The sequence below is a fragment of the Macaca nemestrina genome, chromosome 5, assembly GCF_043159975.1.
Source record: "Macaca nemestrina isolate mMacNem1 chromosome 5, mMacNem.hap1, whole genome shotgun sequence".
NCBI classification, from domain to species: domain Eukaryota; kingdom Metazoa; phylum Chordata; class Mammalia; order Primates; family Cercopithecidae; genus Macaca; species Macaca nemestrina.
The window spans coordinates 11,591,440-11,612,515 of record NC_092129.1 but is presented as its reverse complement, the minus strand read 5'-3'; the positions used below and the strand labels follow the sequence as shown (position 1 = coordinate 11,612,515).

General features: G+C 43.7%; 1 protein-coding gene across 1 annotated transcript in view; it reads left to right on the top strand.

Moving 5' to 3' along the window:
• The window catches only part of LOC105492011 (insulin like growth factor 2 receptor), a 135,079-nt gene that overhangs the window by 15,031 nt on the left and 98,972 nt on the right, over positions 1-21,076 (top strand). Inside the window, exon 2 of the mRNA XM_071096247.1 lies at positions 6,368-6,507. Within this exon, the coding sequence (XP_070952348.1) occupies positions 6,368-6,507 (140 nt within the window). The remainder of the gene's footprint in view (positions 1-6,367; positions 6,508-21,076) is intronic.

Here is a 21,076-nt window from a genome sequence, read left to right as displayed (position 1 = left end):
TAAGGTTTCAGTTACCTATGGTCACCTGTAGTCTGAAAACATTAAGATATTTTGAGACAGAGGGAGAGACGCCATATTCACATACCATTTATTACAGTTATAATTGTACTATTATTAGTTATTACTCTTTTACAACAACTAATTTATAAATTAAACTTAATCATGGGTATGTATGTAAAGGAAAAACCACATCTGAAACCATATTCCTGGTTTCAGGCCTGTACTGGGGGTCTTGTATCTGTGATTACAAGGTGCCGTGAAGGGAGGACTTTAATTTTTCTGTATGACTAGCATTTTATTGAATCAAATTGTGTGGGTGGTTGGCAATATAATAGGAACTCAGAGATCTTTATGCTATACAGAGTCTGTCATTTTAATGGCATTTATTGTGACAAGATTTAAACTAAAGTTTTGTGGAATGTTTTGCCAGTTTTCGTGTTGTAACTGAAACTGAATGTTTTCTGAAAAGTTAAAACCGTTTTTTAAAATGGAAAATAAATGCAGCCGTTTACGTAAGTGGTTAAGGACTCACCCTTGGGCCTCACACTGCCTGGGTTTATTCTTCACTTTGTAATTCTGTGATGCTGGGCAAGTTCCTCCTTCTGAGCCTTGAGCCTTGGGATCTTTGGCCTCAAAGCTGAGGAACTTGGAATGGTTGGATAATGGCGTCCAGTTCTGTGGGGAGATTTGGCTCACATGTTAGCCGTGTGGGTGAGAGCTGTGCTGTCGTGGGTTCTTAGCCAAACTGGCCAGTTTCCTTCTCAAGCCATCAGTAGATGCTGATCCTGCATCTGCCAGTCATTGCTCCAGGAGGGAGGACATTACTGTCCCAGAGTGATGGTGTCGTTGGGGATAACAGGCACCTCAGAAGATGCCACCACTAAGCTGTATAAAGTGCCATTGCAGCTAGTGCCAGAGCTGTGGATTCGGCCGGGGAGCACTGTCTGGAGGAGCTGCTGCAGCACATGTGTGTATCTCCAGCTGTCGGGCTGGCTTTGGAATGCATTTGGATTTTTTGAGAATGAGAGAGGGACCATTGGCTGTTTTATGCTCTGAAAAATGATATAGAATAGCAAAGATTTTGCTTACTTTTGCTGATTCTCTAGAACATTTTCTGTCCCAGAGTGATGGTTTTGAAGAACCAAGGTTCTTGGACAGATGGTTTTGCATCCAAAAGAGTGATTCTAACTGAAATCAGGCTGCCTCCCTTGAGGATGGTCACTGGATTTTGCAAGGCTGGGACAATGGGCAGGGATCCTGGGTTGTTTCCAGTGGACAAGCTGCTTCTGTGGGCCTTTGCAGTTCTCCCCGCTCCTCCTCCTGTGTCCTGCTGGTTTCCTTCAGTCGAGATGGAATACAGCATAGCATCAATGACTTTTAGAAGACTTGACAGAGTTTCAAGAAAATGCTCACTGGGCTTTTTTACCTATCCTGCTGCAGAGGTTGTTTTTTTTCGACGGAGGGAGTCTCACTCTGTTACCCAGTCTGGAGTGCAGTGGTGCGATCTTGGCTCACTGCAACCTCCACCTCCTGGATTCAAGCTATTCTCGTGCCTCAGCCTCCCGAGTAGCTGGGACTATCGGTGTGCGCGACCATGCCTGGCTAATTTTTGTATTTTTTTTTTTCTAATAGAGTCAGGGTTTCACCATGTTGGCCGGAATGGTCTCGAAGTCCTGACCTCAAGTGATCCTCCCACCTTGTCCTCCCAAAGTGCTGGGATTACAGGCATAAGTCACCCGCACATGGCCTGAAGTTCTTTCTTTCAGAAAATGTATTCAACACATTCCTTCGTGTGTGTGTGTGTTTGAGTGAAGACTGTGTTTCCACACAGCTTGCAGATACTTTCTTCCAGAAGCTTGTTTGTTGCTAACATTTAACATCTTAGTATTACAGCTTAGTTTTCTCTGATTGAATATGTTGATCTCTCTTTTTTTTTTTTTCTGTCAGTTTTTTTCTTAAGTCTTTACTTGTGTAAGCTCAGATAACTTAGTCTAGAATGTAGGCTTTTTCTGGGAATCTCAGCTGAATGGTTCCATTTGCTTGGCTGTTAAATGAACCATACTGTTGTGGAATAGTTTCCTAATTCTGGCTGTACATGTGCACTTCGGGTAGAGAATTTTCTAATAGACAAACTTTCAGACAAAAAATTTATTATTCCTCAAATATATCATTAAATTTTATTTAGTCTGTAATAATTTTATTGCTTCTGAAACCATTTTCTAGTTCTATCATGTGATCATGGTGCTTTTAAACTTTAATACCAATTTAAGAATGATTTTAGCTTAGGCCATTCTGGGGGCTTAGCCTTTAATGTGGAAAGAAATTTAGAATCCTTTAGTTTCAAACATGTGATTTCTTAAAACTTGTTATCAGTTATTTATATGATTTTACATTTATTATGAAATAGTCTTTAAAAAATATTTACTTTAGTGGAAGCATGTCTAGTGATAGTTTAACCAGAGTGCATACCAGAGTACATAATAGTTTTTGGAATATTCTTCATAAATTTTCAGATAGATTATTTAAACCACATGACTGTTTCTGAGCTCCTGTTGATACTAGGGGCTAGGCGTATTAGTTTAGTTTTTTCTTTTTTTTTTTTTTTTTTTTGAGACAGAGTCTCGCTCTGTTGCCCAGGCTGGAGTGCAGTGGTACAATCTCAGCTCACGGCAACCTCCACCTCCCGGGGTCAAGCGATTCTCCTGCCTCAGCCTCCCAAGTAGCTGGGACTACAGGTGCGCACCACCACACCCGGCTAATTTTTGTATTTTTAGTAGAGACAGAGTTTTACCATATTGATCAGGCTGATCTTGAACTCCTGACCTCGTGATCTGCCTGCCTCAGCCTCTCAAAGTGCTGGAATTACAGGCGTGAGCCACCGCGCCCTGCCACTAGTTTGTTTTAAAGGAGACATAATGTCCGTTGAAACATCAGAATGTTTTAAGTACTGACAGCTTGCAGGTGTCTTTGGAGTGAAGTTTAGAAACCTATTGTGACCATTTTTCGTTTTAAAGCTGTGACTAAGAACTCTGAGATATCGGTACCTTTGCCTCAAGTGCTGCTGAGGGCTTTGAAGGGCATTGAGGTTGCCAGGCCTGGAGGAGGGCTGCCTTGTGCTGAGTAGTTAAATCAACCCCCTGAAAAAAGTCAGTGTTCAAGTATTTTAATAGGCTCCTCCTTTCCTACTCCCATAACCACTTATATTTGATGAATCTTGACAAAACAAGTATGAAATGCAAATAGAGAAAATAATATAATTGAATAGAGCAACACTTTTCTCTCTAGCCCTGATTTCCAGATTATCAGGACAATATCCATTATTTCATTCTTTTTAAAATCTTGATTCTGCTCCCCAAGCACACACACTCTTTACCTTATTTAAATATCCCCTTTGCAAAAATGGTGGATTTCTTTTAAGGAAAGCATAGCCGGCCAGGCGCGGTGGCTCATGCCTGTAATCCCAGCACTTTGGGAGGCTGAGGTGGGCGGGTTCACGAGGTCAGGAGCTCAAGACCATCCTGGCTAACATGGTGAAACCCCGTCTCTACTAAAAATACAAAAAACTAGCCGGGCGAGGTGGCGGGCGCCTGTAGTCCCAGCTACTCGGGAGGCTGAGGCAGGAGAATGGCGTGAACCTAGGAGGCGGAGCTTGCAGTGAGCCGAGATCCAGCCACTGCACTCCAGCCTGGGTGACAGAGCCAGACTCAGTCTTAAAAAAAAAAAAGAAAAGCATAGCATTTTAGGTACTTGTGGATCTCTTTAGCGTTGATTCCTACCAGTTAACTTATTTTAAATGACACCCTCATGCACCAATATCATATACTTAGGATTGTGAAATAGCTTAATGATGCCACTGCTGCTGCTTGAGGTTTGTCTCTGGTATCCTGGAGAAACTAGTTATGGCTCCTGATAAGAGATTAGCATTTTTCCTGAGTAGTAGCCAAGTCTTTGTTTACCTGTTTATCTCATATCCTGCAACCTGGAATATACCCTCCGAGAGGGCAGGGCCTCTTTGTTTTGTTCATTGCTGTACTCTCCTGTGCCTCCCGCGGTAAGTACTTAAGAAATACCTGTGAAACACATGAATAAAGGTTAATGAAGGGCAAAGGAAACAAGCCTTTATGGATGATTTTTCTCTGTGCCTGATAATACTTGGGTTATTTTCTCATGTCCTTGACTCATCCCGAGTCTAGGAGATAACTCTTAACATGTTCCTGATGAAGAAGCTGAGTTGAGGAGTAACACCCCAAGGGTGTCACCCTAAGACTGGGCACCTAAGTACCCCAGCCTGCTCTTCAGGTTTGTAGCCACTTAGTGGCCATCAGACCTTCCATCTCCCTGCTTTTAAAGGCCTGTGTATGTGGTTTGGTTTCTTGGCAGGTGGGTTCGATGGGTTTCCAGACCTAGGAGTTCTTGGCGCCTTGTCTTCCAGTACCCCAACAGGGCTACTATGGCTCCTCCATTGCTGAAACTAGTTCAGAGTGGGGGAAGGGGGACATGTTGTGGGGGACCTGGTGGTTGGTTTTGTGCTGAGTCATTGCCTTGGTGCACTGTGGAAGGGAGCTCTGGGAAGTGGACGGCTCCTTCTGTGAGGGAGTGCTTCTGTCGTCAATGGGGTACTGCATAGGCTGCATAACACTGCTAGGTAGATAAATATGGTGGTCTTACCCCAGGGCCTCCACAACTCCTGGATGGGCCTAGCCTAAGCAATTCTGATTTAACTTATTGCCCCTTCTTTTAGCAATACTGTTGAGTTAAATAACAGCTTTTGTATTTAAAATGATAAAAAATATTTTTGTAGATATGGGATCTTGCTATGTTGCCCAGGCTGGCCTGAAACTCTTGGCTTCAGGTGATCCTCTGGCCTTCGCCTCCCAAAGTACTGGGATTACAGGCATGAGACCCTGGCCTGGCCTTTCCTTTTTACATTTTGCAAGGACATTTTAAGACACTTTCTTCCTTTTCTGTTTTTACTCCTGCTGAGGAGTTGATCCCCATTTTACAAAATGGACAAAACATTCTCCCCAGGGCAGCGTAGACATTTGAGAATAATTGTTTTCGCAGAACCGGGAAACCGCCTATTTTGTCCCAAGTATACTGGTTGATGCATTAGCAGTTACTATCTGCTTTTCCAGAGGTTTGAACGATGAGTGTGAATGCTTGGTGTAGTGAATTTTGTGTGATTTCGAATGTGATAGTTGACTCATTGCACAGCTCTGTCTTGCAAGTTCAGATCTGAACTGTAGCTCTAAGAGGTAAAAGCAGAAGTGGAGCTGCCTTTCGTGCCATAGCTAGCTTTTTAATAAAATAGAGTTAAAAAATCCTTTGGCTTTTCAGCATTTCGGTGTGATTGGAAAGGCTATTACTATCTTATATTCAGCATGAGTCTTGAGCAAGTACTGATTAATATGGTTTGGCCGTGTCTCCACCCAAATCTCAGCTTGTAGTTCCCATAATCCCCATGTGTCGTGGGAGGGACCTGGTGGGAGGTAATTGAATCATGACGGGGGTTACCCTCATGCTGTTCTCGTGATCATGAGTGAGTTCTCACGAGATCTGCTGGTTTTATAAGGGATTTTTTCCCCCTCTTGCTCCGCACTTCTCCTTGCTGAAAAAGGATGTGTCTACTTCCCCGTCTGCCATGATTGTAAGTTTCTTGAGGCCTTCCTAGCCATGCTTAACTATGAGTCAATTAAACCTCTTTCTTTTATAAATTACCCAGTCTTGAGTATGTCTTTATTAGCAGTGTGAGAACAGACCAATACACTGATCTGAGTTGATATTCTTAAATTAATGGTAATATTTCTTTCTTTCTTTTTTTTTTTTTTTTGAGACAAGTGTCTTGCACTGTTGACCAAGCCGGAGTGCAGTGGCGCAATCTCGGCTCACTGCAACCTCCACCTCCCAGGTTGAAGCAATTCTCCTGCCTCAGCCTCCCAGGTAGCTGGGATTACAGGCATGTGCCACCACGCCCAGCTAATTTTTGCAATTTTAGTAGAGACGGGGTTTCATTATATTGGCCAGACTGGTCTCGAACGCCTGACCTTGTGATCCACCCTCCTCGGCCTCCCAAAGTGTTGAGATTACAGGCCTGAGCCACCTCGCCCAGCCAGATATTTCTATTTTGATGATCTTTGAGTCCTGAGGTAGCTTCAGAGTGGATTGAACCAGAGACAGATGGTGTTAGTAGTTTCTGCCCTGGCTTCTTTGCAACTTAACATACTTGACTTTTTAGTGTTTTTGGCTAAGGAAAGTGTATTTTCTAGTTTGTGGCAGTTTTAAGCAAATGTGGCTTGAATAAAACTAGAGAGAAGTTTAATTTTTGATAAATCAGTGACAGTGACAAGTTGTTTTTCTTCCTTTCCAGTTATACATGGGAAGCTGTTGATACCAAAAATAATGTACTTTATAAAATCAACATCTGTGGAAGTGTGGATGTTGTCCAGTGCGGGCCATCAAGTGCTGTTTGTATGCATGACTTGAAGACACACACTTACCATTCAGTGGGTAAGTAAAACTACCTTAAATTACTGGATTGGCAATATGATTCCTCAGTTTTGCAAAAATGACTGTGTATAGCTATATGTATATAGCTATACAAAAATTATGAATGTTTAGAAATTATAAATGTTTATAATACATAATACACATTTGTTAGTAGTTAAAAATGATAACGGTTTGAATGTCTAGTATGAGCTGAAACTAGGTTAGTCCTGTCTAGTGGATACTATGCAGACAACCGTTATGAAGAATTATGTGGATGTGTATTTGATATTGAAAGATGTCTCCTAGATGGCTCTCCCTTCTCACCCACGTTTTTCTTAAACCCTGTTTTTACATTCTCCCCCAGCCCCCATTTCCTTTAGTGCTCCCCGCACTCCCACTCCTTTGTGCCTTCCAGTTTTGGCTGTGGTTCCCAGACAATGTGTGTGCCATCAAAGATGGTCACCAGAGTTAGGCTTACATTAAAGGTTAAATAGTCCTGAGGATTGGCAGTCTCAGAGAAAAAGGTGCGGCCCCTTCTTTCCTAGGGTTCATTTCATTTCCCCAAATGTATGCCTTTTGGATCAGGATCGCTATCCTGTGAAGAATATGAATCCAAGTGGATTGATAGCACCAGGTTACATGGAATGGGGTCAGGGCAGATACCTGAAGGAGGGGATGCAGGGCGGACAGAAAAGCAGGACACATTGCCCTTGGATTTGGCAACATGGATGTCTGTGGTGACCTTTCAGTAAGGCAGTTAGAATAATGAGGTTTGACCACAATGGATGGTCGTGACATAGTGATGGTATGTGACTAGGGATCGTCTGATAACTAGAAGAGGATGCTAGCTAGGCTTTTGGATTTGGGAGAGAAGCTTACTGTGGTAGCTCTGTCATTTTGTTTTGTGTTTTAAACATTTTTACATTTTTACAGATTTGGGGGTTCAAGTGCAGTTCGTTACGTGGATATATTGCATAGTCGTAAATCTGGGTTTTTAATACCTGTCACCTGAGTAGTGTTTTTTAATACCTGTCACCTGAATAGTGTACATTGTACCCAGTAGATAATTTCTAATTCCTCACCCCCCAACTTTTCTGAGTCTCCAGTGTCTGTTATTCCACTGTCCATGTCCATGTGTACATATTGTTTAGTTCCTACTTATAAGTGAGAACATGTGGTATTTGATGTTCTCTTTCTGAGTTATTTTACTTAGGATAATGGACTGTTGTTTGATTCATGTTGCTGCAAAACATGTGATTTCATTCTTTTTTATGGCCAAGGTGTGGAATTTGACCATAAAAAAGAATGAAATCACACACACACCCCCCACATTTTTTGTTATCCAGTCATCCATTGATGGACACTTGGGTTGATTCCACATCTTTGCGATTGTGAATAGTGCTGTGATAAACATTGAGTGCAGGTATCTTTCTGATATGATGATTTTTTTCCTTCAGGTGTATAGTCAATAGTGGGATTGCTGGATGGAATGGTAGTTCTATTTTTAGTTCCTTGGTAGATCTCTATACTGTTTTCCATAGAGGATATCCTAATTTACATTCCCACCAACAGTATGTAAGCGTTCCCGTTTTTCTACATTCTTCCCAACATCTTTTGCTTTTTGACTTTTTAATAATTGCCATTCCGGTGGGTGTAAGATGATGTCTCATTGTGGTTTTAATTTGCCTTTCTCTGATGATTCGGGATGTGGAACATTTTTACATATGCTTGCTGGCCATTTGTATATCTTCAGAGAAATGTCTGTGTATGTCTTTAGAGAAATGTCTGTGCATGTCCTTTGCCCTGTTTTTAAAGGGGTTCTTTTTTCTTTTTAAATTGCTTTGAGTTCCTTGTAGATTCTGGATGTCAGTACTTTGTCAGACGAACAGTTTGCAAATATTTTCACCCGTTCTGTAGGTTTTCTGTTTACTCTGCTGTGCAGAAGCTTTTTAGTTTAATTAAATCTTGTCTATTTTTGTTTTGTTGCATTTGCTTTTGAGGTTTTAGTTACGAAATCTTTGTCTAGGCCAATGTCCAGGATAGTGTTTCCTGGGTTTTCTTCTAGAATATTCATAGTTTCAGATCTTACATTTAAGTCTCCATCTTTTGTGTATGGTGAGAGATAGGGATGTAGTTTCATTCTTCTGCATATGGCTGTCCAGTTTTCCCAGCACCATTTATCGAATACGGTATCCCTTCCCCAGTGTTATGTTTTTGTCCGCTTTGTCAAAGATCAGTTGGTTGTAAGTATGTGGCTTTGACTCTGGGTTCTCTATTCTGTTCCACTGATCTGTTTGCCTATTTTTACATCAGTACCATGCTGTTTGATTACTATAGCCTTCAGGTATGATTTGAAGTCAAGTAACATGATGCCTCTGGCTTTGTTATTTGCTTTTGCTATTCAGGCTTTGGCTACTCATATTGTTCCATATGAATTTTAGGATTGTTTTTCTAATTCTGTGAAAAATGACTTTGGTACTTTGATAAAAATTACATTGAATCTGCAGATTGCTTTGGTCATTATGGTCGTGTTAACAATACTAATTCTTCTAGGCCATGATTTTTGCATGTATTCATTAGGAATATTGGCCTGTAGTTTTCCTTTTTTGTTGTGTCCTTGCCTTGCTTTGGTATTAGGGTGTTACTGGCTTCATAGAACAAGTTAGGGAGGATTCCCTCCAACTTGATTTTATTTTATTTTTTTTGCAGCGAGCAGTTTCAGTGGGATTGGTACCAGTTCTTTGTACTTTTGGTAGAATTTGGCTCTCAATCTGTCTGGTTCTGTGCTTTTTCTTGAGAGATTTTTAAAGTACTGATTCAGTCTCACTACTTGTTACTGGTCTTTTCAGGATTTCTGTTTCTTCCGATTCAATATTGGGAGGTTGTATGTTTCCAGGATTGTATCCATTTCCTCTAGGTTTTCTAGTTTTTGAGTGTAGAGATGTTTATAGTAGCCTCTGATGATCTTTTGTCTCTCTGTAGTATCCGTTTTAATGTCTACTTTTTCATTTCTGATTGTGCTTGTTTGAATTGCATCTCTTCTTTTTTTGGTTGAGTAGTGGTCCATTGATTTTGTTTATCTTTTCAAAGAACCAACTTTGTTTTGTTGATACTTTGCATTTTTTTGGGGGGGGTCTCAGTTTCATTTAGTTCTGCTCTGATTTTTGTTATTTCTTCTGTTAGGCTTCAACTTGGTTTGTTCTTTTTTTTTTCAAGTGCCATGAGGGTTATATTAGGTCATTAATTTGTGATCTTTTTGATGTAGACATTTAGTGCTATAAACTTCGTCTTACCGCTGCTTTGCTGTATCCCAGAGGTTTTGGTCTATTATGTCTCTATTTATATTCATTTCAAAAAATTTTCACATTTCATCCTAACTTTGTCATTGACCCAAAGGTTATTCAGGAGCAGGTTGTTTAATGTCCATGGATTTGTGTAGTTTTGAGAGTTCTCCTCTTGGAATTGATTTCTAGTTTTATTCCACTGTGATCTGGGAAGATAGTTGATATGATTTCAGTTTTTAAAATGTATTGAGACTTGTTTTGTGGCCTAACATATGGTCTATCCTGGAGAGTGTTCCATGTGCTAAGAGGAATGTATGTCCTGTGGTTGTTGGGTAGCATGTTCTTTAAATGTCTTTTAGGTCCATTTAATCCTGAGTCCGATTTAAGTTCAGTGTTTTATTGTTGATTTTCTGTCTCGATTATCTTTCTAGTGCTATTAGTGAGGTGTTGAAGTCTCTCATTATTATTACATTGCTGTCTGTCTCTTAGGTCTAGTGGTAATTATTTTATGAATCTGAGTGCTTTGGTGTGGGGTGCATTTGTAGTTAGGATGGTTATATCTTGTTGAATTGATCCCTTTATCATTATTTAATGGTCTTCTTTTTGTTTTCTCTTTTAACTGTTGTTGACTTAAAAGGCTGTTTTGTCCAAGTATTTCTTCTCCTGCTCACTTTTGGTTTCTATTTGCATGGAATATCTTTTCCTACCTCTTTACCTTGAGTCTTTGTTTTTACCAGTTAGGTGGTTTTCTGTAAGCAACATATGGTTGGATTGGTTTTTTTTTTTTGTAGATATGTGAGTTTTATACCTTTTGTCTGGGTTAATTCAAACCTGTCTTTAAGCTGTCAGATTCTCTTTTCTGCTGGTCTAGTCTGCTGTTCAAGCTTTCAATTGTATTTTGTAATTCCTACAATGAATTTTTTATTTCTGGAATTTCTGTCTGGTTTTCTAAAAAATAGCTATCTCTAGTAAAATTTTAATTTAGATCCTGTATTGTTTTTCTGGTTTCTGTTGGTTTTTTGACTTTCTCTTGGACCTTATTGTGCTTCTTTAAAATCAATATTTTGAATTCCTTATCTGGTATTTCAAGGATTTCATTTTCATTAGGGTCCACTGCTGGAGAGTTAGTGTGAGTCTTGGGGATGTTGCAGCACTCTTTTTTTTTTTTTTTTAAATACTTCTAGAGTTGTTACTCTGCTTCATTCTCATCTGGATAAACTGTCTCTTCTTTATTTTTAAATTTACTTTGGCAGAATTTTTTTTCCCTTGAGAATGTGAATATAATGTATGTTGTATATAGTTGTTTGACTTCAGTTCTGGTTGCTTTCAATGACAAAGACTCTGAGTTTCTTGGTTATAGATGGCCTTTTTGTGGTAGCTTTCTCAAATGCTAGTGATAGTAGTGATGTGCTGGGTGTGTGAGCAGGGTCCTCACCCATCTCCCGCTGGGCCTGGAAGGCAGAGTTCTCAGGAAGTTATCTTGTTCTCCTTTGCTTTGCACTTGTGGCAGCAGAATTTATATTGAGTTGTGCAGGCCAGCAGGTGGTATTTACTGGTAAAAGCCAGCTGCAGTGGAATCCGATGGGTTTATGCGTGACCTTTGTTTATGGGGGAAGCTCTGTTGCTTCAGGCAGTGATGTGGTCTGTGGAATGCACAGTGGCCTGAGCTCCCTGCTCAACCCCCTGAGTGGGGGATAAAGCTAAACTGAACTGCCAGTTCTCTTGGATACTCCAGTGGTTCAAGCACCAGCCCTAACACGGGTAGCAGGGGGAGCTCTGTAGAAGTTGCCAAGGTGTCTGTGGGGAGGTGTGGGGACTGCCCCAGCTCTATGGCCTGGGCAGATAGGAGTACAATCTGCCTCCCTGTCACACCCCGTCCTGGTGCTGGGGACATTCAGAACATGAGAATATCGCTGTCTGTCTCAGGCTGCAGTGTAGTGAGTGCCATGAGAGACACCCATGGCTTACTACCAACTTGTCTTCTGCAGTGAGCCTCCTCCCTCAACCCAAAGCACACAGATTTGTAGCTCCCCTGCTCTTTGCCACAGGGATGCTGTGGGTCCATGTAGAGAGGGTGGGGCCGCACCTTTCATACAAGTCCTGGCCCAGTGTGCACATTGCCGGTGGAAACAGCTGCCCCTAACAGCCACAGAATGGCCACTGTCCCGTGTGCCTGTGCCAACCTGTGGGAGCAGCCACGACTGTGCCCACAGCAGTGGGTGGAGGGTGGGGGAGGAGAAGTCCCACTCCCCACATCCGTGCCCAAGCACTGAGACCACCTGGCTCCTGGGCTGGAAGCATACGCCTCCCTTGCAGAGCTGAGTACAGCACCCCTGTGTCTGCTGCAGGTGGCACAGTCTCTCAGCCCACAAGCCATGCACCCCTGTCTCCACTGCAGGTGGCACAGTCTCTCAGCCCGCAAGCCATGCTCCTGGGCACAGGAAAGTGCATGCTCTGGTCTCCTTTGTCCCAAGGGGTGCCCCCTTGGCATACTGGACTCTTTCTTCCCTTAGGAGCAGCACTCCCTGAGGGTAGGCCTCTGGGAACCCTGCAACTCCCCTGGGTCCAGCCAGCCCTGTGTGGCTGCTGCAGTCTCAGCAGGTGCCAAGAAAGGTCTGTGGGGCCTCTGGTGATATAGAGACATCAGTGCTGAGCTTCCCCAGGCAGTCCTCCAAGGACTTTGCCCTTAGTATGATGCCCGCTACCACTGCCGCCGCCACCCAGGTCCACTGGAGGGTGAGTAACCTGACACAAGCGGTAGTCTGATGTAATGCCCTCAGGACATCCCCAAATTGCTGCCCGCACCAGTGTTTGGGTTTGCGAGGGCAGAAAAGCTCTCCCACAGTTTGGGTACCAGCAGTTGGCCACAGAGGCGAGGGGCAGCAGTGGCATTCCCACCACCCCTTTCAAGGGAATACCAAGTTCCTCAGGGCTCCTAGCCGCTCTCTGCCCCTCTCTTGTTTCTTTTCTGTTTTTTTTGACCTGGCTTCATCCCAGGGGTTCTCCACTAGGCTCCAGTACTCTCCACTTGATAGTCCATTCTGGTGATGGTTGCTCGCCTGTAACTCTGGTTCTTCTGAGAACTGGCCTCTGACGACTGTGTTCAGCTGTCTCGAAACAAACCCCCACTTGTCGTTTTGTGTAGAAATTCCTAAACACAGTTACAAGAGCTTTGTAGAAAGCAGTGTTTACAGTAAGAAGATAAGGGAGTGCAAGGTCTGCTGGTTGAGGCCCAGCTCCTGTTTGATTTCCCTCTCTGTCTACAAAGAGACCATCCAGACTGAAAAACCTGGTGGGAGGGATTTGAGGCCTGGGATTGAGATCTGAGAAAGCACTGGATTGTCGTGAATTCTTGGGTCTGACAAATGTTGCCCTTTGGTGATATACTTGGGAAACTTACAGATGAGATGGCCAATTTCCTCATCGTGCTCTTTTGAGAACTCACAGAGAAAGGCCACAAGTAAGCCTGTTGGCCAGTGTGACGTAGGTGTTCAGAAAGAAGGAAAAGTAGCTTTTTTTCTTGATTTTATTATAATACTTCAATATTTTTGGCTAATGAAAGTGTGTCTTGAGTTTATGGTAGGATAGGATAGGATAGGATAGGATAGGATAGGACAGGACAGGACCACGTAGACTGATGCCAGATGGAGACAACTTACTTGAAGGATAATTTGTGAGCTTGGCCTCACTGGACAGAGTTTGAGTTTGACCAAGTTCTGTGGGCCTTGAAAGCCAGGGAGGAGGAGGAGAGTGGTTATTTTCTGGTGGGGAGTGGATCCATTACAGATCTTTTGTGATGGTAACGGGGAGGTGATGTGATAGAAGGTGTTTTTAGGAAGCTGGCCACGTGGAATAGGAAAGGATGCTTACGGGGGAGATACCAAAGATAACTAGATGACTAAAAAGTAACTTACAGGTTAAGTTGATGATGATACTATTATAAACCAGCAGTTTCCAATCTCATTTTTTCCCCGAAATACATGTGACCGATCCCTTTCCCAGAGCTTGAAACTTCCAGAGGGAGTCATCATATATACTTTCAGGACTGTCAATAACGGCTCCCTTTCTTCAACTGGAGAGAGCAGTTTGTATGAGTGAATGAGAGTGACATTGACAGTAGCGTAGGGATAATCCTGAATCAAATCTAATTTGCATATACAATAAAAATACCTAAATTTATTGCGCATTCATGTGCTAGGCCTAATGTTTTAAAGTAAAATATCTCATTTAATTCATTCAACAACCCTTTAAAAGTAGGTGATTTCATTTCCCTCATGTTATAAATGAAGAAACTGAAGTGCAAAATGGATCTGTGTTCCACAGTGGGCGGGTCTATGCACATCTGCCCCTGGAGTCCCAGGAAGTTGAGAGGCTGAAGAAAGAGGCTGACACCCAGTTTCTCAGAAAGGAACATTTAATAGGGACTTATGAATAGAAGCCACATCTCCAGAAGTCACGAGATGAGATGGATCCCTCCGCCATTACCCACCCGGGACCCAGGGCTCATACATCATAGGGAAGGGGTGGTTCAGAAGGGATGTGTAGGACAATTGAAGTAGGTTTTTTGACCTAAGGGGAGGATTCATGATAAGTACCTGCTCTTACACAAGGAACAGTAGATAAACCGGAAATCTTGAGTTACTGTAGCCTCCACAATGAGCACCTTGCTGGAGGTGGTGTGGTTATGGATTTGAATGTGGACAGCCAGCTCCAGAGCCTGTGTATTCACTCAGGGCTGTGTTTTTATGTGAGTCATTTGGTCACATCAGACAGATTGGAGCTGAAATGGAGACCAGGATGGGAGATGTGAATGTGTGGCTCTGAGAGGACATCTGAGAACAAACTTCTTTTGATCTTGCTAGAAAGGAAAAAATGTGAATCTTCAAAATGACCACAAGCACTGGAGCTCCCAGCAGATCAGAGGAACAGAAGAGGTAGTATAGAAATAGATCCAAATATATATGATAACTTAAGATAACTTACAACCAAAAAATTGGGTGTAAGTAGCTATTGTCTCTTAGGAAACAACGTTCAATCCCTCCTTTAGATCACATACCGAAATTGCAGCTCAGTTAAGATTTGAAAGTAAAAAGACAATAGAACATTGGGAAAAAAATTAGTAACTTGTAGATATAATCTAGAAGAGCCTTCCTTGAGGAAACCTGGAAGCCATACTGGAGAAGAGGAACATTTCTTATTACATATCTTTTAATGACTAACAGGTGTTCTAAAGACAAAAGACATATGCTAGACTGGGAAAAACATTCCCAGCATGTTTGTCAATGTACTAATAGGATGAGAGCTTTTCTTAAAAATTGGTAAGAAAAACAACCCAGGAGAAAAATGGCAAAGTCAAAGAACAGGTAATTTGCAAAAGAAGAAATCCAGACGGTCGATACAACTTCACTAGTAAGCCAGGTGTATTAGGCCTTTCTCACATTGCTATAAAGAACTACCTGATACTTGGTAATTTATGAAAGAGAGAGGTTGGATTCACAGTTCCGAAGGCTGTATAGGAAGCATGGCTGGGGAGGCCTCAGGAAACTTAAAATCATGGCAGCAGGTGAAGGGGAAGCAGGCAGCTTCTTCGCATAGTGACAGGAGAGGAGTGGGGAGGTGCTACACCCTTTTAAACAAGCAGATCTCGTGAGAACGCTATCACGAGACAGCACTTGGGGATGGTGCTAAACCATTAGAAACCAGCTCTGTGATCCAATTACCTCCCACCAGGCCCCACCTCCAACACTCGAGATCACAATTCATCATGAGATTTGGGTGGCGAGACAGCTAAGCCGCATCACCAGGTATAAATGTAAATCAGAGCAATTATGAGATCTCATTTTTCTTTGAGAAGTTGGCAGAAATTTAAGTGGTTGAATCATAGAGTGCTGGCAGGGAGCCTGGAAATGGGCAAATTTATTTATATGTTGCTGTAGGAAGATGGTTGTCTCTTAATCCTTTTGGGAAGATAATAGTTGGTGTGAGTTTTTTTTTTTTTTTTTTTTTGGAGATAGAATCTCACTCTGTTGCCCAGGCTGGAGTGCAGTGGCGCGATCTTGGCTCACTGCAACCTCTGCCCCCTGGGTTTAAGTGATTCTCCTGCCTCAGCCTCCTGAGTAGCTTGGATCACAGGCACCACCATGTCCGGCTAATCTTTTTTTTTTTTTTTTGTATTTTTAGTAGAGATGGGGTTTCACCATTTGACCAGGCTGGTCTTGAATTCCTGACCTCAAGTGATCCGCCCGCCTTGGTGCCCCAAAGTGCTGGGATTACAGGCGTGAGCCACCTCGCCTGGCCTGGTGTGAGTTTTAAAGTGCTCTAAGGTGGGGGTCCTCAACCCCCGGGCCACAGACTGATACCGGTTTGTAGCCTGTTAGGAACTGGGCTGCACAGCAGGAGGTGAGCGGCGGGTGAGAGAGTAAAGCTTCATCTGTACGTACAGCCGCTCCCCACTGCTTGCACTACTGCCTGCGCTCTGCATCCTATTAGATAAGTGGCAGCATTAGATGCTCATAGGAGCGCGAACCCTATTGTGAACTGCGCATGCAAGGGACCTAGGTTGTGGCCTCTTATGAGAATCTAATGCCCGATGATCTGTCACTGTCTCCCATCACCCCCACCTGGGACCATCTAGTTGCTCAGGCTGATATTGATTCTACACTATGGTGTATTGTATAATTATTTCATTATGTATTGCAATGTAATAATAATAGAAATAAAGGGTACAATAAATGTAATATGCTTGAATCATCCTGAAACCATCCCTCCCCCAACCCAAGTCCGTGGAAAAATTGTCTTTCATGAAACCAGTCACTGGTGCCAAAAAGGTTAGGGACTGCTGCCCTAAAATTTTTTATAGTGAGAAACAAAGACCTAACTGCTGGTTTAAACAATATTACATTATTTTAAATTGAGGAATCATACATTATCCACACATCCAAGGAGCTCAGAAGAAATTTTAAAAATCCTACATTAGTGTTTCCTTAGGCAAATGATATTACATATGTGAATCTTAGCAAATGTTAGCCATCATTTTTATAGGGCCTGTGAACAATATTTGGTCCCATTTGCAACCTAATTATCTTCACATTTTAAAGTGGTTTATACGTTTTATATACATTTGACCCTTGAACAGCACTAGATTTAGGGGCACCAACCCCCTGCACAGTTGAAAATCCACGTTTAACCTCACTCTCTCTAACCAGAGCTGCTAATAGCCTGCTGTTGATGGGAAGCTTTACCAGTAACATAAAGTCGATTAACACATATTTTGCATGTTATATGTATTAAATACTGTATTCCTACAATAAAGTAAGGTAAAGGAAAGAAACTATTAAGAAAATCAGGCCGGGTGTGGTGGCTCCCACCTCTAATCACAGCACTTTGGGAGGCTGAGGTGGGAGGATCAGTGGAGCCCAGAAGTTTGAGACCAGCTTGGACAACATAGTGGAACCCCATCTCTGCAAAAAGTAAAAGAATTAGCCAGGCATGGTGGTGCATGCCTGTAGTCCCAGCTACTTGGGAGGCTGAGGCAGGAGGATTGCTTGAGCCCAGGACTAGGTAAGAGAGAGACTGTGTCTCAGGAAAAAACAAATCATAAGGAAGAGAAAATATGTTTATTATTCAGTAAGTGGAAGTAGATCATCATATAAAGATCTTCATCCTCATTGTCTTCATGTAGGCTGAGTAGGAGGAGGAAGAGAAGGGACTGGTCTTGCTGTTCTGGGGTTCCAGAGGGGAAAGAAAATCAGTGTATAAGTGGACCTGGGAAGTTCAGACCTGCACAGTTCAAGGGTCAACTGTATTTGATTTCCTTTTTAAGTACCTCAGATGTCTGACTTAACAGTTAAAAATTCAGTGTAACAATAATTATAAATTTATGAGTATTACATATTTAATAATTCTTGTATATTTACTAGTTATGATAAACCTAAAATTCTCTTAAGTATTCTAACACTGTGGCATAAGTCTGAATTAACTGCTGAGTTATAAACTTTGGATTGGAGTTATATTAAATATCGCAGTAAAAATACCAAGTACGTTCACATTTTTTCTATCACATCAAATATTAATATTATGATTTTAATTAACCTTCTGAGGATTAAAGCTCTATATCCATTTCAGGAAGCCTGTTACCAGCCCATTTAACTTAAGGTAATGTACTCACTAGGGAACAGTGTTAATTGAGGTTACCACTAGAGCCTGGAATTCTGTTTGGCTTCTTGCTGGTGACCTGGTAGGACACAGTGAGTCCTACTGTAGTCGCCGTCCCAGGTGATTCATTTACTCTAAAGAGCCTGGCCCCTAACTTCCAGTGATTTGGTAGTGTCTGATTCTTGTATGCATTCACAGAAATCTAGAGCAGGCATTTGGATTGATCATTGGATTGTATCTTTCATCTCTTTGTCTTATAAGATGTGAAAATGCCTTTTCCTCTTAAGTCTTTTATTTTCTTAAAACCTAGAATTCTGTTGGATATTTAAGATGCTACCTGGTTGAGTTTTGGATACAACTCATGTTTTTATCTGATTTATGGTCTCTCCTGATAGTCTGGCAATACCTGTTACGTTTTAAAACGTATATTCACATAATCTTTTGTGACTCAGACGGATAGAAGTAGTAGTACTATATGTAGATATTTCTACAAAAGGTTTTTGGTAGCATTGTTTATTGTGGCACATATGCTGGAACAATCTGTATGGGTATGGCTCAGTAATTTATAGTGTATTTTCTTCTTATTTACTTGGTTAAATCATCTAAAATTGTATGTATGCATTATATTAAAACAGCCAACAGTTAATGTTTATTTATAATAAATATTTGACTGTCAGTGACATGTAGGCCCTGGTTTAGGTACTGGAATTGAATCGGTCACTACAAAAGACAAGAATCTCTTTTTTTCATGGAGCTTACATTTTAATAGGGTGGGAGACAGATGAAAAAAGCAATGGCTAAGTAGTATGTTAAACTATGATGACTGCTATAAAAAAAGAAAGGAAGGGCAATCAGGAGTACTGAGGGCTCAGGGGTGTGTGTGCAAGGATATTAAATAGGGTAAGTGTCACTGAGAACGTGACATGTAAGTAAAGACCTCAAGTTGAGGGAGTGAGCTGTGTGTCTCTCTGGGGGAACAGCCAGTTCAGGGGACAAGAGGGGTAGCCAAGGAGTGTGTTGGTGATAGCAAGAAAAATATCTTTTTAAAAGAGTATCCATATAAATAGAGAAGCTGGAGGTAAAAAAACACTGGATGAGTTTTTTTTTTTTTTTTTTTTTTTTTTTTTTAATTTGGCAAAATACCATGAATAGTGTATGTTGAAGGAAACGCTAAGTGGGTGTGCAGGGGAGAGAGGAAAGACTTGCTTGAGCAAATCAGGAAGTAGGACAGGAAGGGTTCTCCGCCTTGTAGGTTCTAATTGCCATGGCAATAATATAATTTTGCTGTAGCCCTGCGGCAGGCAGGGGGGCTGCTTGTGAAGTCAGGATCACCAGGCTTTGTGGCTTCAAGGAGGCCTAATCACTGTGGGCTTGCTTGGGCTTGGAAGTGCGGCCTCGTGGGCCCGCAGAGTGCGACTTGGTGGTCTGACTGAGCTGCACGTGAGGGCCCGGTGCAGCCTGGCATGGTGGTACCCTTGAGAGCATGGCCTGGAGGGCTCCGAGGTGCAGCCTGGCCAGTGTGGTCTGGAAGGGCCTGGCAAGCGCTATCTGGAGCACTCGGAGGTGTGGCCTGGTGGTCCGGGTGGGTCTAGTGAGCGTGGCTTGGAGTGCTGGGTTGTGTGGCCTGGCTGGCACTGAGGTCCCTGCGGATTCTGGAGAACCTGAAGGTGCGGCTCCGGGGGTGCGGCCAAGTGTGGTGTGATGTGTGGTGTGGAGGGCCTGTGTGTGCAGCCTGGTGGTTACTGTAAGCATGGTTTGGAGGGCCTGGTGAATGTGTCCTGGTAGGCCTGGTGAGTGTGTAAGCATGGCCTAGAGTGTCACCAGACCAAACCGAACCCGTCTGCCAGTGCACCAGGGAAAGCCAAACACCGAAGTGCAGGGTTTTTGCTGGAGAGTGTGGACTGCACTGCGACGAGACAGGAAGAAAGCTCAAACCTGTAGCCCCAAGCTGGGGGCTGGGTGGGGTTTTATAAGCTTATGGTAATAAGGTGTGATCTGATTGGATCTTGCAATTAGATGACACCAGGGCTCTATCTGATTGGATCCTGGATCTTGCCTTGCGGTGTGCGCTTCTTCAGTCCCGCTCCTCAGTCCTAGCGCTTAGATTCCCCCCGTGTTGCAAGCTTGGTTCATCTGGGCAGGCTCCGGTGACGTGATCTCAAACTGGGAGCCCTGGCGGCTGAAAAACAACGAACAACTCTGTACATAAAAGATACAGCTTGGTCTAATGTGGTTCTAAAGAGGCTCTGCCAGCGAGTCCTAGGGGTTCCGCCGCTCAGCCCTGCGAACCTGGAGCTTAGGGTCCGCAGTCTGGGAGGCCGAGGCCTGGCATGTTGGGGACAGGCTGGGGGCCTGGCGTGGTGGCGGCAGCCCGCAGTCCTTGCCTGGCGCTTCTCTGGGAGGCCGCGGTTCTCCGCGGCTCTCGCCGGTGTCTGCCCTTGGCCACTGGGCTGCGAGGAAGCCGGTGAGGGGTGGGTGTGCGCCCCGCCCGGGTCTACCGCCAAGGGATGCAGTGGCCGCCAGCGTGGCCGTGCGGCTGAGTCACTCCCTTCCCGCTTCCAGGGCTTTTTTTCTGCCTCCTTTTCAGGACGTGACCCGCACATTATTAGGGACTCTCAGGGGCTCTTGGCACAGAGGGGTCACCCTGTGTGCGAACAGGACACGAGGTTGGGGGCTTGCCTTCTGAAGCTGCCAGGAGACGCTGCATTCCTTTGCCTGTAGCGGCCGCCCCCCATCCTCCACCCACCCCATTCCCCTCCTCCCCCAACTGCAGTCTTTCGCGCCTCTTGGGCTCCTCGAGCCTCCCTGGGTCCCTTGCACCTCCCGATGTCCCCCACGGCTCTCGCGCTTCTCCAGGACCCCTTGCCTCCTGGGCCTCTTGCGCCTCCCCGGTCCTCCGCGGCTCCTCGGCCCCCGTGCATCCCCGCCCTTTGCGCCTCCTGGGGTTCCGTGCCTCCGGAGGCTTCCTTGCCTTCCGCCCCGCGCCTCGCCACACCCCTCGCCTCCTCATGCTCCTCCGGCCCCCACACCTCCCCACCCTTGTGCCTCTCTGCCTATCCCCTGTACCACCCGGCACCCTCCACGCCCCATGCGCCTCCCCCTTCGCGCCTCCCCCTTCGCGCCTCCCCCTTTGCGCCTTCCCCTTCGTGCCT